General features: G+C 35.9%; 1 protein-coding gene across 1 annotated transcript in view; it reads left to right on the forward strand.

The window, feature by feature from the left end:
• LOC132142691 (VPS10 domain-containing receptor SorCS3-like) overlaps positions 1–25817 on the forward strand; it is a 218024-nt gene that overhangs the window by 167341 nt on the left and 24866 nt on the right. The window contains exons 10-18 of the mRNA XM_059552752.1: positions 2945–3091; positions 5789–5891; positions 7575–7651; positions 8047–8138; positions 10350–10457; positions 12731–12848; positions 12929–13062; positions 22206–22319; positions 23330–23501. Of these exons, the coding sequence (XP_059408735.1) occupies positions 2945–3091; positions 5789–5891; positions 7575–7651; positions 8047–8138; positions 10350–10457; positions 12731–12848; positions 12929–13062; positions 22206–22319; positions 23330–23501 (1065 nt within the window). The remainder of the gene's footprint in view (positions 1–2944; positions 3092–5788; positions 5892–7574; positions 7652–8046; positions 8139–10349; positions 10458–12730; positions 12849–12928; positions 13063–22205; positions 22320–23329; positions 23502–25817) is intronic.

The following is a 25817-nucleotide window of genomic DNA, read 5'->3' on the forward strand; positions in this document are numbered from 1 at the left end:
TGAGACTAAATGAAAGGAAGTGCCTTTCTCTCTATCAGTTTCTCCTGTTGTCTCTCTTCCTCAGTTCTTTAAACACCTTAGCGGTAGTTCTGCATCATACTTCTTTTCGGTCAGTCGCATTGTTCTGCATTCTTCGTTTTATAAGAATATTAGACTAAGACTATTAGACTATTAATATGCTGGGACATTTGAAAGCTGATTCTTTCGAACATTAGCATCGCACATATTCAGCTTCATATCTATGGGTTTTCAGAGATGGTAGGTTTGTTCGGTAGCTTACGGAGTAAGGAGACGTACTTGAGAGGCGAGGAACTCCGGTTTGACACCTGTGTAACCACAGTTCAACAAAGCAGTTCAATTCTTCACATTAGGAAGTTGAAATGGCACGGGTGCATCAACAAATCAGTTTTGCATTATGGTATATTTCCAACACAAAATAGCGTTAACTTCTAGTGACAGTCCACAGATATTTTAATTCTGAACCGCCACAATACATACCAGAAGCAACATAATAAAAGCACAGCAATACATACATATATCAACATAATACAAATGTGCCAGTGTTCACGTATTGAACCTGTGTTTAAGTGCCACTCAGTGGACATTTCTCTTTGAAACTGTGGCGAAACGTGCAGTAAGGTACGTAAAAACGGTGCTGAACAAAAAGTACGTATTTTTATGAGACCAGGTTGATTATAAAAAATACATATTAATTTTCTGTATAATCACTACTCTGTCTATCACAGTCAATACTATTTTGTGAGGATAAATCCCCACAGGAAACCTTAAGTATCAGAAGTATCAATATCTCAAGATCGATCCACCTGTCTGTGCCCAGAACTCTTACACTGCCTGTAGTTTTTCTGTAAGAATAGATTTACCAATTGAGTTCAAGGAAATCATTCCTCCTTCACGACAGTAAGACATTACCATCAGAATATGGTCGTTTTCAGCATATACTATAACATATTGCTTTAAAATTAGCAGCCTATACCAAGCACACAAAAAAAAAAAAAACAGGGGAATGAAACATTTGCTTCCCTTGTCCAGGCAGCTAAAAATAGTCTCCATTAGTGAGTGCAAGCAAGTATGGTTTCATTAATACATTGGTTATGATGCATCTCCCCACTTCTGTGCCAAGGCTGGCTCAAAGCACGCTCACCCTGCCAATACTGAATCAGCAGTCCATCCATATCTCTAATAGATTGCAGCAGCCTTCATTAATGCTCACTGAAAACTGGCTTTTTTCACTGAAGCTCCAGTTGTAGCCTAAGATGCGGCTTGTGACTGGACGTTTGTCATATTTATCTGGCTACTGATCAGCGAGAAGTGGGGTTGTTTTACTTTTATATATTTTTATAACAGCAATGATCGATAATGCATATTGTGGTTCTGGCACTCTGTGCGCACACTTCTTTTGTATTGGCATCAGCAGCGTGCTGCGTGCAAAGGACACACACTGCTTACCTTGGCAACACTAGTGTTTAAATATAAACTACCAAAGTTTAGAGTTATTTTATTTTTATTTTATTTTTTTCACATTAATATATTTATTATTTATTTAGAAAGGATTTTTATTTGTTATTTACTCACAAGAGAGAGTACATACTTTGACATTACAACATTTTTTATTTCCAACAGTGTTGTTTGAACTTTCTATTCACATTAAAACAAATATATAATAATAATAATTTCCACAAAAATATTAAGCAGCTTAACTATATTTTTGTTTGATAATAATATGAATAATAAGAGCTTTCCAGCTTTAAAAGCAGAGGAATAAATTACATTTTTAACATATATTAACATAGAAAAAAACTTATTGTACATGTAATAATATTTTACAATTAAGATATTACAACTCTTAATATTTACAAATAAGATATTTACAACTATCTGCACACTTTTTGAATGGCAGCGTACAATGGGCACAAAATATTTATGGACAGATAATAATATATGAATGCTTTACATTACATATCAAACTAAGAGGCATACAAATAAGGTATGCTAATTATTATTATTATTTTTATAATTATTTTATTTTCATAGACATTTTTATTTTTACCAACTGGTCTAAAGGTTTATTATAAGTGGATGTAGAAAGTCAATTCCCAAAGTTGCCAGTGGTTTGCTATTTTTCTTTCCTCCCAGTTGAAAACTCACCAGCATATGATGCACTCCAAATGGCTTCTTAAATAGTTTAAACAGCAATACCTTCTTGGTCATTTTGCTCTTGTTTTATATTTTACAGAAGTAATTCAGGGTAAAAATCTTTGCATTGTTTGCTCAGATGCTCTTTTGATTGTATGCACAGTGCCGAACACATAATCCTAAAGAATTCATTGGAAACACGAATGAACATCTGATATACTCACTCAAGTATGACCCGATTTGCAGAGCATGCTGAATGTGAACTGCTCTACCACAACCAGTACATCCATCTTCTTCTGGGAGAACATTGGAATGGAGAGATGGAAGCTAAAGGATAATAAATAATTACTGCTGTGATTGACACGTCTGGCCAGCGGAGGAGGGGACCTCATTAGTTGTGTCCATCCAATGCAGCTCCGTCACTGTGACACTGTCAAATGCAGTCCCTATTAGTGCCACTTACAGTCTTGGACCTTGCCTTAAAGCATGCTTCGCTAACGGGGCACGATTTAAAACGGGTTGCTAGCACCACTGTCACGATTCAATATTGCTAAGTTTGGGCTTGTTTTAAGCTGAGGATGAGCAGCCTGGCACTGGGTTCAATGCTTGTCAGTTGGAGTAATACCTTGAAATTGTCTAGAGCATGTCAGTTAGCTTTGACTTTCATGGAGTGGGCGCTAGTGTCTGCATGATTAAGAGACTTAAGTAGATGACAGTCCAAAGCACTTTAATGGTGAATGTAGATGTTCATGTTCATATATGGAGCCTATTTCTTCCCCAATGTTCCCAGGTAGCAGGGATTGAAGGTATGCTCCTCGCTAACAGGAGGGTGGAGAACCAGGTGAAGACGTACATTACTTATAACAAGGGCAGAGACTGGAGGCTTTTGCAGGCGCCCGCTACTGACCTGGCAGGAAATCCGATTCATTGTGTGCTGGTAAGAAATGAGAGTAAGAAAAAAAGGCAATGTTTTGGATTTTATTTCATTTCATTTTTTTATTTATTACATTTTTAGTGAGTAAACTTTTCTTTTAACTTGGTCAGTTATGTTAATCATTACTAAAGTACAATTATTTTATTTTATTATAACATATTTTTGTATTACCTAACATATTTTTTGAGTGGGTAGACTATTGATTAATGATTGGAATAGAAATAAAATAGAAATAGTGATTGAACTATTCCTTTAACTTGGTCTGTTTGTTATTCTTGTTAAACATAAGTAAAATAACAGCATTTTTATTATTTCTTTTTTTTTATGGGTAAGTGTGTTATTTGTGGGAATACAATGAAACATAAACTGCCTATTAACTGTCTAATTCTTTCAAGGTAATATTCTTTCTCCAATGGATTTGATTTGATTAAAGGCAACAGACTAGTCAGTGCATGATCAGAAATTATATTAGATCTACTCAAATAATAACTTTTGTATTATTTGTAAATGGGAGGTTGTTTCCGGGTATTGATATGCATAGGTACTCATTATTATTTAGCAGCTGTATCATGTTTAGATGCAAAAAAACAAAAAAACAATCAAAGCCAAAGACACATACACAGAAAGATCCAGCAGACTGAAGAGGCTTGAATCTGTGCTGACTGTAGTAGTTTTCTGCTTTGACACTGTCATTAGCCTCCTATAATCCTTACAATTACCGACTCAAAGTCCTGTTGCCTTTGTCGTCCATGTAATAATGACAAGCCATCCATTGAGGGGATGAAAATGACAATGTGTGTGTGTGTGTGTGTGTGTGTGGAAACCACATTCGATATGTTATTATTATTAATTTGAGCTTTTCAAGTTGTTATCTTTTTCGTATTGGATAAATGAGTTCATAATACCCACTATAGCACACATTAATAAAACATCACACCTGCCCTTTATTACAAAACCAAACACACACTTCTACAAGTCATGGCTTGAGGCTGTCTACATTTGAAAAAAATTGAAGCTACATGTTATTTCTGAAAATTTACTAACACAGTCCACTCATCTGGGAGCTTAAGACTACAGTTCAGCAACAGTGAACATGAAATCAAATCCTGCTTTATTTGGAAATGTAAAAAAAAAAAAGAAAAAAAAAAGTATAATTTAAACTCTGCAATGTATCGTGCACTATCCTTCAAAGGTTTGGTTAAGGATTTGTTAAATGTTTTGAAAGAAGTCTCTGAAGCTCAATGCATTTATTTGATCAAAAAATACAGTAAGAAGAGTAATATTGTGAAATGTTGATAGCTGCTTTCCATTTGAATCTATTTTAAAATATAATTTACTTCTGTGATGCACTCACATTTTGTGACGTTACTCCAGTCTCCAGTGTCACATGAATCTTCATAAATCATCCTAATATGCTGATTTTCTGCTCAAGAACATAGAAATGTTGAAAAGAGTTATTATATATTATTTATCGTTATTTATAATATTTTTTTTTTGGAAACAGATATATATTATTGATATCATGATTGCTTGATTAACAGAAAGATCAAAACAACAGCATTTATTTGAATTAGATTTTTTTTTCAATTGTTTAGAACGTCTTTACTGTCACTTTTGATCAATTTAATGAATATTTGTTTTCATTCACTCAATGAAAAATCAATCAATCAATAAATAAAAAAACAAACAAGCTAGCTAACAACATGGCCCCAAACTTTTGAATGGTACGGTTACTACAATTGCACTTACATTATAGAAATAAAAGATTATTAAAATTAAACTGCCAGTGTAGGCTTTTTACTCAGTCAAAACACATTAAATAGCTACTTTGTTTATTTTCTGATTCTGACAAATAAAGTAGACAGATTTGTATTTAATTTTGAACTATCACAGAATTTTCATTATTGAATGAACAACTGCTATTACTATTAAATGGTTGTACCTTGCGACAAAAACTGAAAGAGAGCATCCGTCAATTGAAGGCAAAAAAACAGTTGATACGTTATGTGATAATTAAAAATAAATAAAACAGGTGTGATACTCTATGTTGATAATCATGCATCTACAGAACACATTAAAGCAACGTTTATTCTATGTCATTTTGTTTCCAGACAACTTCTTAGTTGTAAGTCGAACACCTGCTAAGCTAAGATTACTACTGGCATTTAGTTTTGTGTCATATCATTTGGCCTTCATGGTCTAAAATAAGACATAATGGGTTGGAGTACTCTACATCTGAATTTTAAAGAAACAAAATAATTCCCACAACAGGTATAATGTCATAAATTCTGTTTGTGTTGTCTTGATAAGCATACCATCTCATGCAGCATTGTCTTCAATCATCCTTTAACTTGATTGGCTGAGTTTGTTTTCTAGATTTATGGTCTTGATTTTCCTGAGCTGTGTTATTTTGTTTACACGCAGATCTCCGACCACAAGATTAACAGTATCTGGTATGCAATAGATCACATAGTATTATCCATGTTTCTTGACACTGAATTATGGGAGTTGTTTCTGTATTATGAATTGTGTAATATTAAGCATAAAGTCTCCTACTTTATGGCCAGAACAGCAGCACTCGTCCGCTTATTGTCTTAGACTTTCTCATGCCTGCGGGATCACATCGGCTTGTTTTGATTGACAGCTACATTATAGCTTTATTGTGGCTAATGGAGGATGTGTCACTTTCTCTCTGCTCAGCCGTTTTGCTCGCTGCATCTACAACTGCAGATGTCAGAGAACCCGTACCTCTCAGGCTCCATCTCCACTAAGAGCTCAGCGCCGGGAGTCATCGTGGCTACAGGTAAATGGAAAACCTGAGCGCCATGTGTGGGACTGTCATGTCTGGCTGCTGTTGGTTGTGTTGGCATGTTTGTAAGAAACTTAAACATTGCTTGTTACGTCAGGCTGGTCACTAAGGATTATTTTACTCTAGAGCTTTTGTTGCGGACCCTCAGGTTTGGTTGCAATCAGCGTTTTGTCTGTTTAGTTGGTATGAAAGTGGATTTTGGCACCAATTGAAAATGTACAACTCAGCTTGTTAATAGGCAAATAACTCTAAATCACAAATACAAAGAACTTTTGAATAGTTCATGTGAAAATGTGAATTATTTACTCACCCTCATGTCTTCCCAAACCAGTATGTCTTTCTCTCTTCTCTCTGACATTAAATAAACTTTTTTTGAGAAATGCGGAAGTCAATGGAAGGCAATGGTGAACAAAACTATTTGGTTACTAACATACTCCAAAATACGTGCTTTAGTGTTCGGAACAAAAAAAAAAATGAATTTTTGGAATGACATGACGGTGAGTAAATGATTAAATCATTTTCATTTTTAGGTGAACTACCTCTAATGTAGGCCTATAATTTGCATATTTCACCTCTCCTGGTCAGTTGTATAAAAAGATCCCACATTTTTGAATGACAGAATATCCTGATTTTTTTTTTACTATATTATTATTATTATATAAAAGGGATTTTGAGTTGTAATATGGTCATGTGCTGGTGTGCTCCACCTAATATTTCCCTTTTTCTGGACAGATAACGTAAAAAAGTATACTCTGTATATATAAGGAAGTTCTTTGAACATGAACAGCTCTCTCATTTCAGTTTCCCAGTGGGTTTGCTGTTAAAGTTGTCACTTGAAGGTAATAGACTAATTTCTCACAAGCAACTCAAGGGCATACAATCACTCCCCCTCAGTTCATTGTGACAGCCTTAGAACAGAGCAACAGCACACAGCAGAGGCGACTGTGGGCAGGTTTATGCTAGTCATGATGTTTGTGTGCGTAGGTGTAGGCGTAAAACAACACAACACAACTACAGTACACAAGAGTAGAACTGCAAACATGTAGCACTCTTACCTAATCTTTCTCTTGTTCTCTCTTCTGTAATTCAGAGTCGATAGAGGAAAAGGTATTCAGAAGTTTCTCTTTTAAAACTTCAAGTAACTTTGACCTAAAATGCACAAAATCAGACAATTGTTGACAGAGAGTAAATGTATGGAAATATAAAATGAGTATGGTAGCACAGCTCAGATCATTTGGTCTTGGATGAGCAATTTGATGAGAATTGTTTGAGTTCATACTGTGGCACTTGATTTTTAATTTCAGACTTTTGTGTCTTGGCAATTGTGAACACAGTATGAGACATTATGTATATTTTCTTTTTTCTTTTTCTTTTTCAAAATCTCCATTGACGTTTGGAAACAATGTTTTTTTTTTTTGTTTGTTTTTTTGTCTAACATGATTATGTGTCAGGATTGTGGGCTCATGAACACACCAGTCAGAACTGGGTGTGTTTGTATGAGTTTTGTGAGAATATTAAGCTTATATGAGCATGAATACAATTACAATTACAAATTACAAAAGCTGCTTATTCAAATACAGATTTGTTGATTTATGAATTTTGAATGTGCTATGCTGGTGTTCTACATTGTTTCATTATTTAACACAAATATTTCTTTGGATTTGGTTTGTTTCCCAGGAAATATTGGCTCTGAGCTGTCTTACAATAATGTGGCGATGTTCATTTCATCAGATGCAGGCAATAACTGGAGACAGGTATGGTTGGTTTAAACTGGTTCATGCTTCCCATTTAGCCACTTGTTAGCAACATGTTCAATTGGTTTTTAATTGTGTATTGAGCTTGTGTTAAACACGAACCTTATTTCAGGCATTATACCAAAAACCTATTTACAAACAAAAACAAAAACATATTGGACAATTGAACCAGAAGTGCTAAAATGCTAACTATGGCTGGGTTTTGACCTACAAAAATACTCAATCTCTGCAGTACTCCATTGCACAAACAGAAAGCTTAAACCAGAGTACAAAAACTAGAAAAACTACCATATTACTGTGAGAAAAGTACACAAATTTGTATACAAAAGTTTCTTTTCGAGCCTATTTGTGCAATAAGATGAAAATAACCCCATGTTGTTCTTCCCATGATGCAGATTTTTGAGGAAGAGCACAATGTGTGGTTTTTGGACAAAGGTGGAGCTTTGGTTGCCGTGAAGCAGCCCACTGTGCCCACTAGACATCTTTGGTAGGTGAAAATAAGCTTGCTTCTGCCAGGTTTATTCATGTTGGTTTGGTGAAATTCCTGCTTCAGTTACTTTGGTTGGAAATCCATCTGTCGTACAGGGTTGGTTCTGTGCTATTAAGATCGTTGAGGGAAAAAAAAGAATAAAAAAATCAATTGTTGGTTTGGTGTAGATCGAACATGCTTCCCACAAGAACAAACATTGCAGGACACGAAAGCTGCCAAATAACAGATTGGAATAAGTTTTTACGTGGTGCACCATGGGAAGTGTTCCATATTAAAGCTTCCCACTTATCCTCCCCGAGTTCACTCATTGGTTCCTTCTTCAAATTGGCCCTCCCTGGTTTTGCTTCAGTGATGTTTAATCCTCCAGAGACTTAAATCTTTTTTTCTCTTATCACTCGAAGCGTTTGGCTTTAGTTTTAGGCCCACTGAAGTGTGGCACCTTCATCTTTTAGTTCTCTTAAACAACTCAACCGAGACAGTAAGTGGAGTCACAACTGTGGAGGGCAGTTGTGTAATTTCCTGCTAGCATGACTTCAGATAACAGCCTTGAGTGTACAGTATGTTCACTTAATGGATACGTGTCAACACTTCCTTCGACTGTTGCTTTTAGCAGACCGGAGACAACCTGGAAGCAGCGCCATTGTGCATCGTTGCAACATTGCCACACATTCTACCCTACTATTTGCACCTATGACATGATGTTGATAAAGTGTCATGACCAGACTTTCAGGAAGAAAGTTCTCCAGCTTTTACTAGCTTCTGTTCCCTCCCACATTTATAGACATTAAGATCTTGAAACATGGCTATTTTCTGTTTGTTTTTTCTGGTTTCAACTCACTTTTCAGACTGGGTTTGATCTGTATCTTATACCCTCTTAAAAACTGAGACAGATTGTTCAAGTCAGTGTATCCCACAGCCTTACACTCTTATTTGTGGTGGCACTCCCCCGCCCCCATATACGGTACTGTATATGTATATGCAAATTAATTTCCTGCCAGCAGGAGGCACTTTAAGAGCTGGAGAGAGAGGTTTATCCGGTAACGGCTGTAAAGCAGCACTGAGCTCACAAATGCTGATTTATCGGGCATTACATGCAAGATTAAATGAAAATGACCAAAAATAACAAAAACTGTCTAAATACAGTCGGTTACCTTCCTTCTGAAAAACAGTAACATAGAAACACTCTCACTGGTTTTTGATTTTGAAATTGTGGAGTGTTCATGTTTATTCAATGAAGTCAAAACCTTTTGGAAATTCTATTTCTGGTGGTCAGTTAATCAATGTATGGGAAACCCTGCAAGTTTTATATATATATATGTAGCAATATTTGGTAGTTCTGTATGTTGTTCCAGGGTTAGCATCATCTGGGGTCCTCTAAGGGATTGGCATCATCTCTTCTCCTGTGTTCTGGATCCAGACTGGAGCTTGTGTAAATCCTAGTTACCACGGGACGTAAATCCCATGGCAAAACAGAGAAACAAATAGAGACTTAATTAGCATAGCTGCTGTTCCAAACAAAGTAAAATTAATTAGTTTAACCCAAGCCAAAGAATAATAATGTGCATTTGATCAGATACAACTGCAGTACAAGATTATGAGATGCATTATTTGAATGCTTGACGAAAGAGATTTTAATCTAGATTTAAACAGAGAGAGTGTGTCTGAACCCCGAACATTATCAGAAAGACTATTCCAGAGTTTGGGAGCCAAATGCAAAAAAGCTCTACCTCCTTTAGTGGACTTTGCTATCCTAGATACTACCGAAAGTCCAGTGTTTTGTGACCTTAGGGAGCGTGATGGATTGTAGCGTGGTATAAGGCTAGGAGGAGGAGCTAAACCATTTAGGGCCTTATAGGTAAGTAATAATAATTTGTAACTTATACGGAGCTTAATAGGTAGCCAGTGCAGAGACTGTAAAATTAATGTAATATGATCATATTTTCTTGACCTCAATACAATACAATAATATCATATTTAAAGCAATGTGGTTAATGAATTATGTCAAAAGTAATTTAAAAGTAAACAAAAAATAGTCTGATTATATTACATTATAGATTACATTACTAACTACAATTGTGTCATGTAATTTGAAATCGGTCATGGAATACAAATTATTCATCATCTCCTTCCTCCGGTTTTTTTTTTTGTTTGTTTTTTTTTTTTTGTAGTTTTGTCATTGACATTTGCACACCTCAATATCTTCTGCAGGATCAGCTTTGATGAGGGTCGTCAGTGGATGCGTCACAGTTTCTCAGCCATGCCGCTGTTTGTGGATGGTGTTCTGGTGGAGGCAGGTGCAGAAAATCAGATCATGACGTAAGTCTATAGACGTTTATTTTTGCCCATCATCTTTCTCCCACACAAGCACACTGTCTGTGCATCCCCATTATGTCATTTTTTATTACAGAAGAATAGATTCATCTGAGCTCTGAAAAATGGCTTGTTCAAGAGATAAACTCATGAGGAAAGGTTAATTAACCAGACTCTTAAGCTAATGTTGTTAGTCTCAGTAAAGCAACAACATTTCTCATTATGTCTCAGTCATGGTATATAGTAAAGGGTCATGTTGTACTTTTTAATTATTACTTTAAATGCACATTAATGCATGAGACATGACGGATATTAACAGATGCATTGTTAAAAAAGAAACTGTATAGGTAACAGTGGGATCTGCAGAGCTGTAGGTGCTACACACAGATAGAAAGAGCTCAAGTTTTGTCAAACTATTTATGTATTTCCTTATTTATTTTCTAATTGTGCTCTTTATGAGTCTATCTGATTAAATTTTATCAGTCACTCACTATGATAACACTGCATGAAGAAAGAGTAAATAAAAATCAATGAGTAAATTTGTGCTCTATATTCAAATTCAAACTCATCTTAATATGGGAAATAATAATGGTGACAGTAATATTAATTTTCCATGTTCACAATGAAAACAAGTAAATTAAACTGTGGGTAAAGTCTCTTTTAGATAAAGGAGGGGTTGTTGGGGCTGTGTTTCTTGACCTCAGGAAGGCATTTGACACTGTAAACCACATAATTCTTATGTCTAAATTATTAAGTTTGAATTTTTCTCAACATACTTTAGGATGGATTGAATCATATTTGTCAGGTGGCACACAGTAAGTTAGTATACAGAATTGTAAGTCACCCCCCCTAAGTATATCCACTGGTGTTCCACAAGGATCTATTTTGGGTCCTCTACTTTTTACATTGTACATCAATGATCTTCCGTCCGTCTGTCATAACACTAGCATTCAAATGTATGCAGATGACAGTTATTTATATACACGGAAGTAATGTGTCACAAGTTGCAAAGGAACTTACACAATCCCTGGTTCATGTCACAGCTTGGCTAGAAAAAAATCTGTCTACAGTTAAACATATTTAAATCAGTGACTATGTTCTTTACCAAATCTAATAGTAAGTGTAGTGCCAGATGTATTTGTATCAGGGGAAAAAATTACAAGTTGTATCGGAATACAAGTACCTCGGTATTTTGATTGATTCCAAACTTTAATTTAAGGCTCAGGTTAAAAAGATCTGTAACCGGGTCAGATTTAGTCTATCAAATTTTAGATCTATTCGTGATTTCATGTCGTCCGAGGTACATGCATTCCATGATTATTGCTCATATTACTTATTGTTTAACTACTTGGTCGCATGCTAGTACTACTACTTTGAAACATTAGAGTCTTTGTATAAACAATCACTAAAAACCCTTGATCGGAAATCAGTTCAGTTTCATAATTGTTCAATATTAAAAATAGATAATTTGCTAAGTTGGGATAACTTGATCAATTATGTACATATTTGTATACAGTATGTATATGTGTAATGATGCTTTGTCTTTATTTTAGGGTGACCTTATAACATTCTGTCAAGGGACTGCATACGAAAAATAGCCTTTTTGGCTAATTCTGGCACATTTACAGTTATGTTTATTAATGTGCATTGTCCCTGTAAATAAATAAACTTAAACTTAAACAGCCAATAAGAATCATATTTAAAAATTATTGTGTGTGTTTGTGTGTGGTTCAGTAATACCCTACATTATAGGAAAAATTCCCCCAAAAAGATGCTAATATCCAAAATCCTTGTCCTTGTGGGGAAAACAGCTTATAACTTATACAGAATTAAGTTTTTGGAAAATCTAAACTAACAGAAAGCTTTTTGTGAGGAGTAGGTTTAGGGGTAGGGTTTAAGTAAAGGGGTAGAAAATACATTTTTTACAGTATAAAAATCATTACATCTATGAAATTTCCCAATCAAACATGGAAACCCAACATGTGTGTGTGTTATCCAATTTGGTCAAGAAACTATACTATGTCAGAGTTAATTTTTAAAAGAATGAGCTACATCAAGCATTAAATTGTTCTCTCTAAATTCAAATAATGTTACTAACACCATATTGTCAATTTATAGGAGAGAGCAATTTCAGACATAGCTGATGAAGTAACCCAGGATTGCCCAGCCTGCCCTCTGGAGATGTACCTTTTTGCAAAGTTTAATTCCAACGCATACATGTCTGGACCAGCTAATGAAGGTGGAGTATGAGAATTAAACATATCTTTGTCAATTGGCAGGTTTTTCGGACACTTCAGTCATCGTTCTGAATGGCAGCTTATTAAAATTGACTACAAGTCCATATTCACCAGAAGGTGCACAGAGGGAGACTACCAAACTTGGCACCTGCATAACCAGGTGAATTAAAAAAACAAGCGCAAACACGATTTCTGAATTTGTAATATAGGTTGCAACTGAGTTAGATGTTATTTTCTTAGGGTGAGCCATGCATAATGGGTCAAAAGCAGATATACATGAAACGTCGTCCTGGAAACTACTGCATGGTGGGATGGGACAACTCCAGGATCTTGTCTGCAGAACCCTGCATCTGCAGAGCACATGACTTTGAATGGTGAGTGAAGATCACACTTAACCAAATGAATCTAGCTTGAGATTCTGATCCGACCACTCCATCAGTGATTTCCTACAGGTGTATGTTTTCTTATGCTTCTGAAAGAATTGTCTTAAACGGTTTAATTTATTTTAGACAGATTGTGTTATTAATTTGATCTGACTCCAATTAAATAAGGTCTCAAATGTAGACTGATTCTAATTATATGCTGATCATCATTTTAGATGTGATCCTAATTTAGATTTTGATTATTATTATGGGTATGCTTATACATTCGCTTTGCTGGTCACGGTCTCACAAGCTGACTAGTCTGAACATACAGTAATCAGAGGTTGCAACCATGGCCATAGCCAGCTATGAGGTCACTGAGGTCCGGACCTCGGTAAATTTTTCACGTTCGAAAATAACATTTTCTAATTGACTGATTGACTAATTTGCTACTAGACTCCTCATATGAATGTCTGAATGTATAATTCATCATGTTTAGCGTCCGTGGTATGAAAATACTGCGAGACGCTTCCGAAGTGAACAAGTCTTCAGAGAGTTGTGAGCAAGAGCGCGAGATCCAGCTATTATAAGCATTTTTTTATTTGTTTTTCCATTATATTTAACACTTTAGAAAGTTATTAAAGTAGGAAGTTGCGGTTTAGGGTCAGCGATAACTTTATATTATCTAATTTCAGTTTATTAAATTTTTTTATAGGTTCTTGCTTATTTTAATAGCAACATCTGGCAACATTGCATCGCCTGCATCAGTCGGGCAGTAATCAAATAAGGCAGCGGCTATTTACACTAAGTGCAAATAGCAGCATTTTTTTGTGATATGCTATTTACACTAAGTGAAAATATCTATAGTTTCTATCTATACTATGTTAAAATAGCAGGATTTTCTGCTGTTTATACTACTTACTGCAAATAGTGGCAATTATCTGCACCTCAGTATTGTAGTACATTATAAATCAGTATGCAATAATAACTTAAGTCTAATTTAAGTCTAATTTGATGGATGCCACCTTATTGGGACAATAAAGCCCTCCCTACACCTACCCTTAACTTTTTGATTTTTGATTTACTTAATTTTCATTGAAAATAAATGCTTTTCCTGGTGTGATCTGAAATTTGAGTGAAAAAATTTGTCCAAAAGACAGATTCGAACTCGGGTCGGTCACGTCAAAATATGTTTGACACACGCTTTACCTTCTGCGCCAATGGAGCTGACAGTCAGGTGTTGTCTTTTGTAATCTTGACTATCCGAAAATAACACATTTGGTGGGCAATATATACTGTATGTTTTCATGAATAATAAACAACTGATAAAAATATTCACTCCATAAATATAGTTTTAACAAACTTTGATGCAATTAATATGATTTAAAAATGAGCATCCCTCCAAAAACATCTACATTTCTGTCTCTTTTCAAGTGTTACAGAATATAATTAGCTGTATTTATAGGGGTTATTGTAGCACAATTCTATAATAAGGGGGTTGTTATAGAAACCCCCTGGACCTCACTAATTTTCAAAGCCTGGCTACTCCATGGTTGCAACTGATGCCATTACGTTTGGCTGCAAAATGCTTGCTCATAACAAAATAGTATAGCCATAAATTAATTTTTTTATTAAAGAAGGACGTATTAAAATGATCCAAAGTGAGAGTAAAGACATGTTACAAAAGATTTATATTTCAAATGTTTCTTGAGCAGTAAATAAGCATATTAGAATGATTTCTAAAGGATCATGTGACACTGGAGACTGGGAAAAATGATGCTGAAAATTCAGCTTTGCAATCAAAGAATAAATACATTTTTAAAATACAATAAAATAGAAAATTATTATTTTAAATTGTAACAATATTTCGTAATATATTAATTTTTTACTGTATTTTTGAATAAATAAATGCAGCTTTGGTGAGCCTAAGAGACATATGCTTATAAAATTTTCTCGGCCTCAAACTTTTGATTTACTTTTATTTTCTGTGTTCTGTTCACTGGCGATCCAGGAGCTGTTTTCAAAGATCTCAAAATAGACAAAGTGTTTCTACACCAGTGCACTGGTTAACCCCCTCTATAGGGTCAGTGTAGGTGGGAAAGGTACCTTACTGAGGATCAAGATGCATGATTCAGACAGTATCTGGACTTCAAAGCTTTTAAAGGTCGCAGGGCTGAGAGAGAAAGAGAAGATTGAGATTCTTTATCATAATAGTCTGTTGTTGTCTGTTTGGAGGTTCTTTTAAAGTGTATATAAATACCTTGGTATCTACATCATTTATCACATTCACAGACCAAGTGTTTTATCTTCTTTCAACAATGCACAGTGTATCCTTGCTTTGTCTTTAATACGTTCTTCTGTTCTGTTTGATCTTGTTTTGCAGCAAAAAGTACAGATAAAAATCTCAACATGCTTTCAGATATGTGTTAAGTTATATTCTCTATATGCAAGCAATCTCCAGGATGTTTCTTGAGTTTTATTGGGTCTTGGATGTACCCAGAAAGATTGATTCTAATTATGTATTTTTTTCATTAAACAATCATTTGTGCAAAATATCAAAGGAAAGGACCCCTTGCTAGGACCCTCTTAAGGAAAGCTGCATTTTGTCATAGAAATGGAAACCTTTGTTTTTGTTTTTTTTTTGTTGCAAAAATTTTACCTCAGGTCTGTCACATTCACTGATTAAGAATGTCAGAGGAAGGAAATATTAAAAGACTGTCTCTGACATTTATATGATTTGTGACATGAAGCTCACATGGAGTAACTTTATACTGTGAATGTGTATGATTGTCCAGCAAGTCTTTAAAATTTATGAGTGATCCTTCAATGCTTCTGAGTAATCTTTACTAGAATTTAATAATTTTGGTCATATCTCTCCTTCTCTCTCTCTTTATTTATTTTATTTTTTTAAACAATTTATGTTCTGGTATAAAGAATTGATCATAACCTCAATTGATCTTGAAGTGGATGTGGATTTATATATATATATATATATATATATATATATATATATATATATATATGTGTGTGTATGTATGTGTGTGTGTGTGTGTGTGTACAGGTTCATCTCAATAAATTAGAATGTCGTGGAAAAGTTAATTTATTACAGTAATTTAACTCAAATTGTGAAACTTGTGTATTAAATAAATTTAATGCACACAAACTGAAGTAGTTTAAGTCTTTGGTTCTTTTAATTGTGATGATTTGGCTCGAATTTAACAAAAACCTACCAATTCAGTATCTCAACAAATTAGAATATGGTGACATGCCAATCAGCTAATCAACTCAAAACACCTGCAAAGGTTTCCTGAGCCTTCAAAATGGTCTCTCAGTTTGGTTCACTAGGCTACACAATCATGGGGAAGACTTCTGATCTGACAGTTGTCCAGAAGACAATCATTGACACCCTTCACAAGGAGGGTAAGCCGCAAAAACTCATTGCCAAAGAAGCTGGCTGTTCACAGAGTGCTGTATCCAAGCATGTTAACAGAAAGTTGAGTGGAAGGAAAAAAGTGTGAAAGAAACAGAAGCACAACTAACCGAGTCAAGCAAAATAGATTCAATAATTTGAGTGAACTTCAGAAGGAATGGACTGAGGTTGGGTTTAAGGCATCAAGAGCCACCACACACAGACATGTCAAGGAATTTGCTGAACCACAGACAACATCAAAGGCGTCTTACCTGGGCTAAGGAGAAGAAGAACTGGACTGTTACCCAGTGGTCCAAAGTCCTCTTTTCAGATGAGAACAAGTTTTGTATTTCATTTGGAAACCAAGATCCTAGAGTCTGGAGGAAGGGAAGAGAAGCTCATAGCTTTGTTGCCTGAAGTCCAGTGTTAAGTTTCCACAGTCTGTGATGATTTGGGGTGCAATGTCATGTGTTGGTCCATTGTATTTTTTGAAAACCAAAGTCACTGCACACGTTTACCAAGAAATTTTGGAGCACTTCATGGTTCCTGACATGAAACCCATAGAGAATCTATGGGGTATTGTCAAGAGGAAAATTAGAAACAAGAGACCAAAAAATGCAGATGAGCTGAAGGCCACTGTCAAATAAACCTGGGCTTCCAAACCACCTCAACAGTGCCAAAAACTGATCACCTCCATGCCACACCAAATTGAGGCAGTAATTAAAGCAAAAGGAGCCCCTACCAAGTATTGAGTACATGTACAGTAAATTAACATATTTTCCAGAAGGCCAACAATTCAATAAAAAGGTTTAAATTAGCTTTTCCACGACATTCTCATTTATTGAGATGCACCTGTACATATATATATATATATATGTATGTATGTACAGGTGCATCTCAATAAATTAGAATGTCGTGGAAAAGTTAATTTAAACCCTTTTTAGAGAAAAGGTTTTTATGTTTTATTTTTTATGGAATTTTGTGTTGTTGGCACTTGTAGTAGTTTGGATGATACAGACATGACAAACAATTAAACAGATTTCATTTGCATGTTTTTAATTAGCAAATTTTACCCAGTTCTCTTTTTATCTTAAATTACCAAACACAACCAAGCTGCAGAACTTTTTTTTTTTCTCCCATTGATTTGTTTCTGAATGAGAAAAACTTTAGCAGTTTAATTTAAGTCCACTAGCTTATGTAATATTTTCTTAAATTTATTGTCCAGATCCGTTCAGGCCACTGTTACATATTTCATCCTGCATTTGTAAGATAGGAAAATGCTTGAAAAACAAGACAACTTTTGGTGAATTTGTTGTGAAATCACAGAACTTTTAATTTGTTTTGAAGATGCAAAATAAACTTGTGACATGACATGCAAAGTAATTACTGTGAATATGTTGTCTCTTTCCATTAGCTCTGATACAGAGAGCTCATCTAATAATTGTTTATTGGTTTAGGTTGTGGTTAGAATTGAATATATGTCTTCTAGCTGCAGATATAAGATATACTGACAGAAAAACAAAATAACATTTGTAATACATTTGTTGCAAGGATATCTGCAATTACTGTAGGAATTATTCATTTCCTCACCTTTAATAATAACTGCAGAATATACAGTGTCAACAGTTAAGAGGCCTTTTTAAACATGAACTTTTACATATATATGTATATAGTGTTAAAATATTTAAAAGTTTAAAGTAAAAAAGTACATATTTGTGTGTTTGTAGCCACTTAACTGTTGGCTATACACTGTATATACTGAGAGAGAGAGAATTATGTTAAAATCATTCAAAATTAACATTTTATGTATTGTAATTAAGGTAGTGTTTAAATGCTAATATGGGGTGATTTTTTTCACTTAAAGGAACATCTAACTGAATGGTGTTGATTAAAAACTTTTTTTTATTTTTATTTATATGTTATATATGTAATATGTTTTAAGTAATTAAAATAATTAAAGGATAAATTATCATACTTATACTACTGGAAGAATATATTATAATAGAATAGATTATAATTTTTTTGTCTTTAATAGTTGCATTTTAAATATTTTTTAAAGTGTTGAATGTTACATTTGTCCTATCTGATTTGTAGCTTCCTATTTGTTTTAGTTATCTATATAATATATATAATCTATATCTATATCTCTATATATAATATGTATAATCTATATCTCAAAGGAATGTCCAGGCTGTAAAATAGTATGGGTAGTATGAGTATGAGTATGAGGGTTGGCCCATCCTGCTGCATCGCAGACCTCCTGGATCGGGGCCCCTGAAAGGAGGGCTCTAGAGGATGCCATGCCTCTGGTAGAGTGAGCCCTCACGGCCAAAGGTGAAAGCAAATTGCGCACCTGGTAGGCCATAGATATAGCTTGGACAATCCAGTTGCTAATGGTCTATTTGGAAGCAGGAAGTCCCTTCTTGGGCGACCCGGAACACTAACAACTGGTCTGACTTGCGCCATGAGGAGGACCTCTGGATATATATTTTGAGAGCTCTGACAGGGCAGAGCAGGTGAAGTCTCTCCTCATCCACCGTTACGTGAGGTGGAGGATGAAAGGCCTGCAGAACCGTAGGCTGTGCCACATTAGATGGCACCTTGGTCAAAAATAGCCCGGCCTAGGAAGTAGTATGGCTTTGATGTCGCCTGGAGCAAACTCCAGGCACCCGTTAGATATAGAGATCGCCTGGAGATCTCCTACCCTCCTCAGAGAAGTAATGGCCAACAAGAAAGCCACCTTAAGGGAAAGGTTCTTGGCCTCAGCTGACTCCAGCGGTTCGAAGGGGGCCACAACCAACCCTTCGAGAACCACCGCCAGGTCCCAAGAAGGAACCCTGGTATGAGCCGCAGGTCTCATCCTCCAAGCCCCACGGAGGAAACGTACAACCAACGGCTGTCTCCCCAGAGGCCCATCACTCAGGGGAGCATGGAAAGCCGAAATGGCAGCCACGTACACCCTGAGAGTGGACGGGGTAAAACCATCCGAGAAGTGATCTTGGAGGAACTCCAGCACTGAAGCCACTGGGCAGTTAACTGGGTCCACCTCACATTCTCTGCACCAAACGGTGAAAACATTCCATTTTAGGCCATACAATTTCCTCATGGAGGAAGCTCTAGAGCTGAGTATGGTCTCCACTACTCCTGCTGACAGGAGCGATCGGGTGAAAAGCATACAGACACAGCCTCTGCCACGTCTGTACCATGTACCCCAGTGAGTCTCCATTCCCCGGGCCTCAGCCCCTGCCTCGACAGGATTTCTGCTCCCTGATTCTGATTCCCTGGGATGTATGTTGCTCTGAGAGACAACAATTTCCCTGGGACCACAGGAGAATCTGATGCACCAGTCTGCATAGAGGGAGAGACCTCAGACCCCTTTGATGGTTTATATAGGCCACCATCAACATATTGTCCATCCTCACAAGGACGTGATGACCCTTGAGATCCAGCAAAAAGCTCCTCAGTGATCGAAACACCGCCAACATTTCCAGGCAGTTTATATTCCAGGAGGAATATGCCATAGACCTCTCGTAAAGCGGCCGTCCAAGCACCCAGCCTGTGAGGGAGGCGTCTGTCGAGACGGCTTTCCGGCGACATGATGCTCCCAGCACGGGACCTTGGGACAGAAACCAAGGTGCCAACACGCTCTTTTTTGTGTTGAGTCTCAACCCCAGGCTCTAGATGTGTGCAAGGACAACATCTCAATACCGAATTGCCAGCTCTTGTGACTGGGCTAGAATCAGCCAGTCATCGATATAATTAAGGACCCTGAAACCCTGAAGCCTGGATGTGCAATGGGAGAGAGCTAGGCCGAACGGAAGAACCCGATATTGGTACACCTCGCCTCCGAAAGCGAACCTCAGGAACTTCCTGTGAGATGGAAGGATGGCAATGTGGAAGTATGCATCCTTCAGATCTATCGTGACAAACCAATCCTCGGATTGAATTTGGTTCACGATGATGGAAATAGTGAGCATCTTGAACCTGAATCTCCTCAGAGAATGATTCAAGTCCCTGAGATCTATTATTGGACGTAACCCCCCATCCTTCTTGGGAACTAAGAAGTAGTGGCTGTAGAACCCGGACTCCCTGTCTGGAGGAGAAATACATTCTATAGCCTCCTTTACCAGCAGAGGGTTTACTTCTTGTTCCAATACCTGACTCTGCTCTGGGTTGACTACAGTCCAGACCACCCCGTTAAACTTTGGTGGGCGGGAATCAAACTGTAGTCTGTACCCCTTTTGAATGATGCGCATCAAAATACTCTACTAAGGGGACCAGCCTCTCGAGGCTGGCTTCGGGTATTCATTTGGATTCATTCTTGGCCCCCTGAAGTGGATCTCCGGCAGGGTTCAAACGAAAATGATTCTCGATGTGCAGACGCAAATGCTGCCTGACTGCAAGCCTGTGGGGTGGACAGTGCAGGGTGCGTTTGCTGGAGACCGATGCGTCCCGAAGCGCACTTAACAGTGGGAAGTCGACATCAATTTCCTGCTGGCTCCACGGAGGAGGCGACCTTGATCACTCCGCCACGGGTGGGGTCGCCCGCAGAGGACCTAGGGTGGCTATTACCTCTTTGTTGAAGCCTTCTTCGCCTGCAGGATGGCCCTCAGGTCGCCCGACTTAGGCTGAGGCTTGTTTTCCCATTAATTGACTGGCAAGTCTTCTGTTCCCATATATGGAGAAATCGGAAGTACAGAGGCATTGTGTACCAATGTGTGAACATGATGTTACTGTAGTTCTAGACTAAATCTGAATGTGCATTAATTCATCCCACTTGCAAAAAAAAAAAGATTTAATATTCATAAAAATTCATTAAAAACTAACAATTGTGCTTCATTGTTTTTTTACTGCTAAAGAGTGTTGAACCTTCCTCTCCTGCGTTCTACTCTACAGAAGTTAATTTACTTTTCCTTCAGCCTGAGGTTTATTCATTAAACTTTTTGGTGTGAAAGGGCTTTTACATTTGCTATAAATAGAACTTCTTATATTAAAAACAATCAAGCCCGGCTCATATTGAAAAAGTAATGCCGAATTAACCAATTACTTTCCATAAAAAGTAACTAAGTAACGTAATTAGTTACTTTTTAAGGGAGTAACGCAATATTGTAATGCATTTCATAGAAAAAAAAAGCATGGCCTTTGACACCACTGAACAGTTTAAACATCCGAGTGCTGGATGGGAACTGCTTATAATTAAAAACTCAAATGTGTGGTGCCAAAAGGAACCATGTGGTCTGCTGGGTTTTGTTGTGGATCAGTAATTATTTGATAAATCAAAGTCACTAGTGATATATGAACAGACATTAACTTCAGCAGGTTCCAGGGCTTCTGGGAGAAGAGCGAATTGAAAGATGTTAAGGGCCTACATTGATGCCTGCAGCTCTCACAGCAGAAAAGACATTTGTCATCCCATAATTAATACATCTCAATAGCTTCAATTGTCTCAAGGGCATAACAGAGGGACATGCTTGAATATAAGATGTGCCGCAATGCTTGAATGAAAGGATCTAGAGGCAGTTAAGAGAATGTTTTACAGGATAGGCATCAGGGAACGACATCTGAAAATGTCAAAAACCAGATCTGAAGTTAAGACCTTGAATGAAACCGGTCAAACATACCTGAAGTGAATTTATGTTTATAACAATGAATTGATAACTCAAACGAGAAAAAATTAAGAAATGATAATGTATGTGACATTATTTATATATATATTTTTTCTTCTTGCTTGTTTGTTTTTTTATAGTGATTATGGTTTTGAGAGAAGAGGGGATGGAAACTGTCTGCCTGCATTTTGGTTCAACCCTTCTACATTGTCTCGAAGCTGTAGCCAAGGACAAAACTACCTCAATAGCACTGGGTAAGCTGTATGTATATAATAATACTTCATCATGGTCGGGTTTTACTCCTCACTGTAAAGTTTTAGTAATTTAGTTTTTGGCATTTATTATTATTATTATTATTTTAATTTTTTTATGTCCATATATTTTTTTTTAGGTATTTTAGTACACCAAGTTAAACTAAATTAAAATAAGTTTATGTCTTAAGTTTATATAATAAACCCTGCTATTTTGTATATACAGTACGTATAATATATATATATATATATATATATATATATATATATATATATATAAACAATAGCTAACTTAGAGTATATTCCATGTCCAAGTAGTCATATTTTTCTTTGATCACTGGGATAAAGTGAAAAGCATTCATTTTTTTATTTTATTTTTTTGTAAAGCAATTTCAATCAGACTAGCACTAAACCAATCTTGTTTTAGGAAAGTGGTTATTTTTAATTTGGTGAGCCATGATTTAAACTGTGTTGATGAGCAGGCACAAGCCATATTGACGTGAGCAGGTTTTTAAACTTTCTGGAGATTGTGGTGTCCATCTTTACGACAACTTTCTAGACAGACAATCCATACAAAGAGACCTAGCTGGACAGATAACACTGTGTAATGGAAAGACTTCATTTAAACCTAATTTAAAACCAACATCAGTCAGAAAGCGTATCCATTCAGAGCAAGAGTGCGGAATTACAGACAAGGAAAAAGACAGAGAAAGAATGTGATTATCATTTTCAGAGATTGTGTCAGAGCTACCACATAAATTGTGGCCAAAACAAATTCATCCTACAAAAAATAAAAAAAATGTATTAATAAAGTTAATAAAATAACGGGCTGCTCAGAATGGATCTATCAGGTTTGTTGTATTAAAATGGATAAATACAATGACACATAGGTATTCAGACACTGAGTCACAATGTGAGTATCACCGAGTTAGATCATGTCAAACCATCAAATCATTCATCTCAAAAGAGAGACACATTTCAAACTAGTTTTTTTATTTCGTTGTGTGTTTCAGGTATCGTAAAGTGGTTGCGAATAACTGCACGAAAGGAGTGAAGGAGATGTACACAGCCAGGAAACAGCAGTGTCCATACCGCCCACCACGAGGTTTAGTTCTGACGACCCGTGACGACAAACTCACAGCCAACATTGGCAGCAATGTGACCTTCCTGGTTCGGCTTGAGGAGGTGAGATCATGATGTTGGTCTTCTGAATCTGATGAACTCAGCTAATGGAAATTAATAGTCAAATTATCAGATTCATTGATCTGATCATTTAAAATGCTGCATGGCCAGAAGCTATAATTATGAGCCTGGTATAGAATCAAGACCTAAATTATAATTACTATTAAATTGATGTGCCTCCATGTGAGCAGATTATCAATGGTCAGATATCAGGATGTCCATGTTGCAGATTAAATTATTATATCTGTTAGCCAAAGCCGTGGTTCTCAGTTAGTTGTGTGTTAGTGGCAAAAAAAAAAAAAAAAAAATTATATATATATATTTAGTTCTTATAAAACTTGAAATGACAGTGTTATGCAGTTTTATATAATATATACCTATGTATTTGTCGGCTCAGCGATGTGCAGAATTATATATATTTTTTAACAATTAATACACAAAACTTATTATAAATAAAGTAAATAAAGTTATAATTATTATTATTTATTATTAAATATAATAAAGTTATCATTAGACACAGACTTCGGCATTAATAACAAAATATATTAGAGTCATATCCAATTTTTTTTTTTTTTTTTTTTTTTTTTTACCTATAGTGCCTTGCCTTAGATTTTGATGCACTTGTTTTATTATGTTTTCCTACCAAGGCATGCTTATATTTTTAGATGAATTTATTTGTTTGCATTTAGCATTGTTTTTTTATTTGCTATTCTCAACTATGTCATAACAGATCTGCAGCCTATTTTAGATTGCAAATCACCATTTGAAAAGCACTGATATGGACAAAGTATATATATATATATATATATATATATATATATATATATATATATATATATATAAAGATAAACGCCAGTCTTCCTTTTTTGCAGAATGCGATATATATTCGCTCAACCAATCATAGCACACCATTCCATACACTGTAAACTGTAACAACCAATCACAGCGCATTCCGCATTAAATATTAATTTATTGCTGTAATTCATTTATAGCATTAAAGAGCAGGTCATATGGGTTTTTGAAAAATATCTCTTTTGCAGTTTATAATGTTGCTATCCTTAAATAGAAACAATCTGCAAAGCTGTTAATCAAAAAAAGTGCATTAAAAGTAAAGATACTTTCTCTCAAAAGAGAGAGTCAACTCAGAGTCGCCTTAATAAGATGTCATATTTTCAAATCTTTTGCATGTTACCGGTATACATCACTGCGTAACACATTTGCATAATCCCCGCCTGCCCAGGTAATACGAACAGAGTCTGACCTGCCCACAGTCACTTCTGCTATTAGTGTGCTTACGTTGATCATGTTGAGAAGACGCTGTGTTTAAGGATACCACAGAAATACAATTTGAACCTTTTGTTGTGTGCATGTCATATTGCCAAGGACTGCTTCTCTAATCTTGGCTTTTATCTTAGTTGGCTTCTATTCTTAATTTGGACTAACAAGTTCTCTGAACAAAACCTGTAAGTATGATTGACAAGGTTGTGTACATTTTCAATTGAGAGCTCAAAAAAAGTTTCTGTGCTAATATGTGATGTATACCTAGTGCAGCTTTAGGTTTCCAGGTAAAGCATATTACTGTCTTTAGGTCGGGACACAATAAGCCGACTAGAATAACTAGTGGCGATGAAAGCCGACAGTGTTGTCGCCTTGCGTCGGCAGCGATGGACCAAAAAGCTGCGCTGGAACACACCGCACAGACTACAGCTGTTCATATCAGCAGCTGTTAATAGCATATATTCATCATTCAAAAGGAGAAACCAAAACAAAGATATACAAGATAAACGCAGATAAACTGATAACTCGTTCGCTAAACTGAACATCCAATCAGAGCTCTCACTCTCGCCGATGGCCCCGACAAGATGACCTGTTGAATTAGTTTTGAGAGAGATGTCTGATGAATGTATTGTTAGTGCAGTGCCTGTATATAAGATTAGTATTGACCAAGTTCAGAGACTGTCATATGTGGATCAACTTACAGTATGAAAAATAACTTTCATTTTGATTCAATGGATTTATTGCATTTTGAGAAGGAAAAATAAATTTCATGGATTTATTGCATTTTGGGGAAAAAAATATAACATTTTATAATAAATCTTTGAAAATCAAAACCTGGAATAAAATTTTTAATGTAACCTAAAGATGCTATGTGAAAGTTTGAAACAGAAAACAGTGGTTTTCATCTTGATATATATATATATATATATATATAAAACATTTAAATACTAATTTAAATACTAATTTAATTGCTCTCAAAAGTTAAAATGTAGAGCTTCATTACTCAAAAGTGCATAATTTAAGTCAGAAAATATGAAGAAA

Source organism: Carassius carassius, chromosome 6 (assembly GCF_963082965.1).
Source record: "Carassius carassius chromosome 6, fCarCar2.1, whole genome shotgun sequence".
NCBI classification, from domain to species: domain Eukaryota; kingdom Metazoa; phylum Chordata; class Actinopteri; order Cypriniformes; family Cyprinidae; genus Carassius; species Carassius carassius.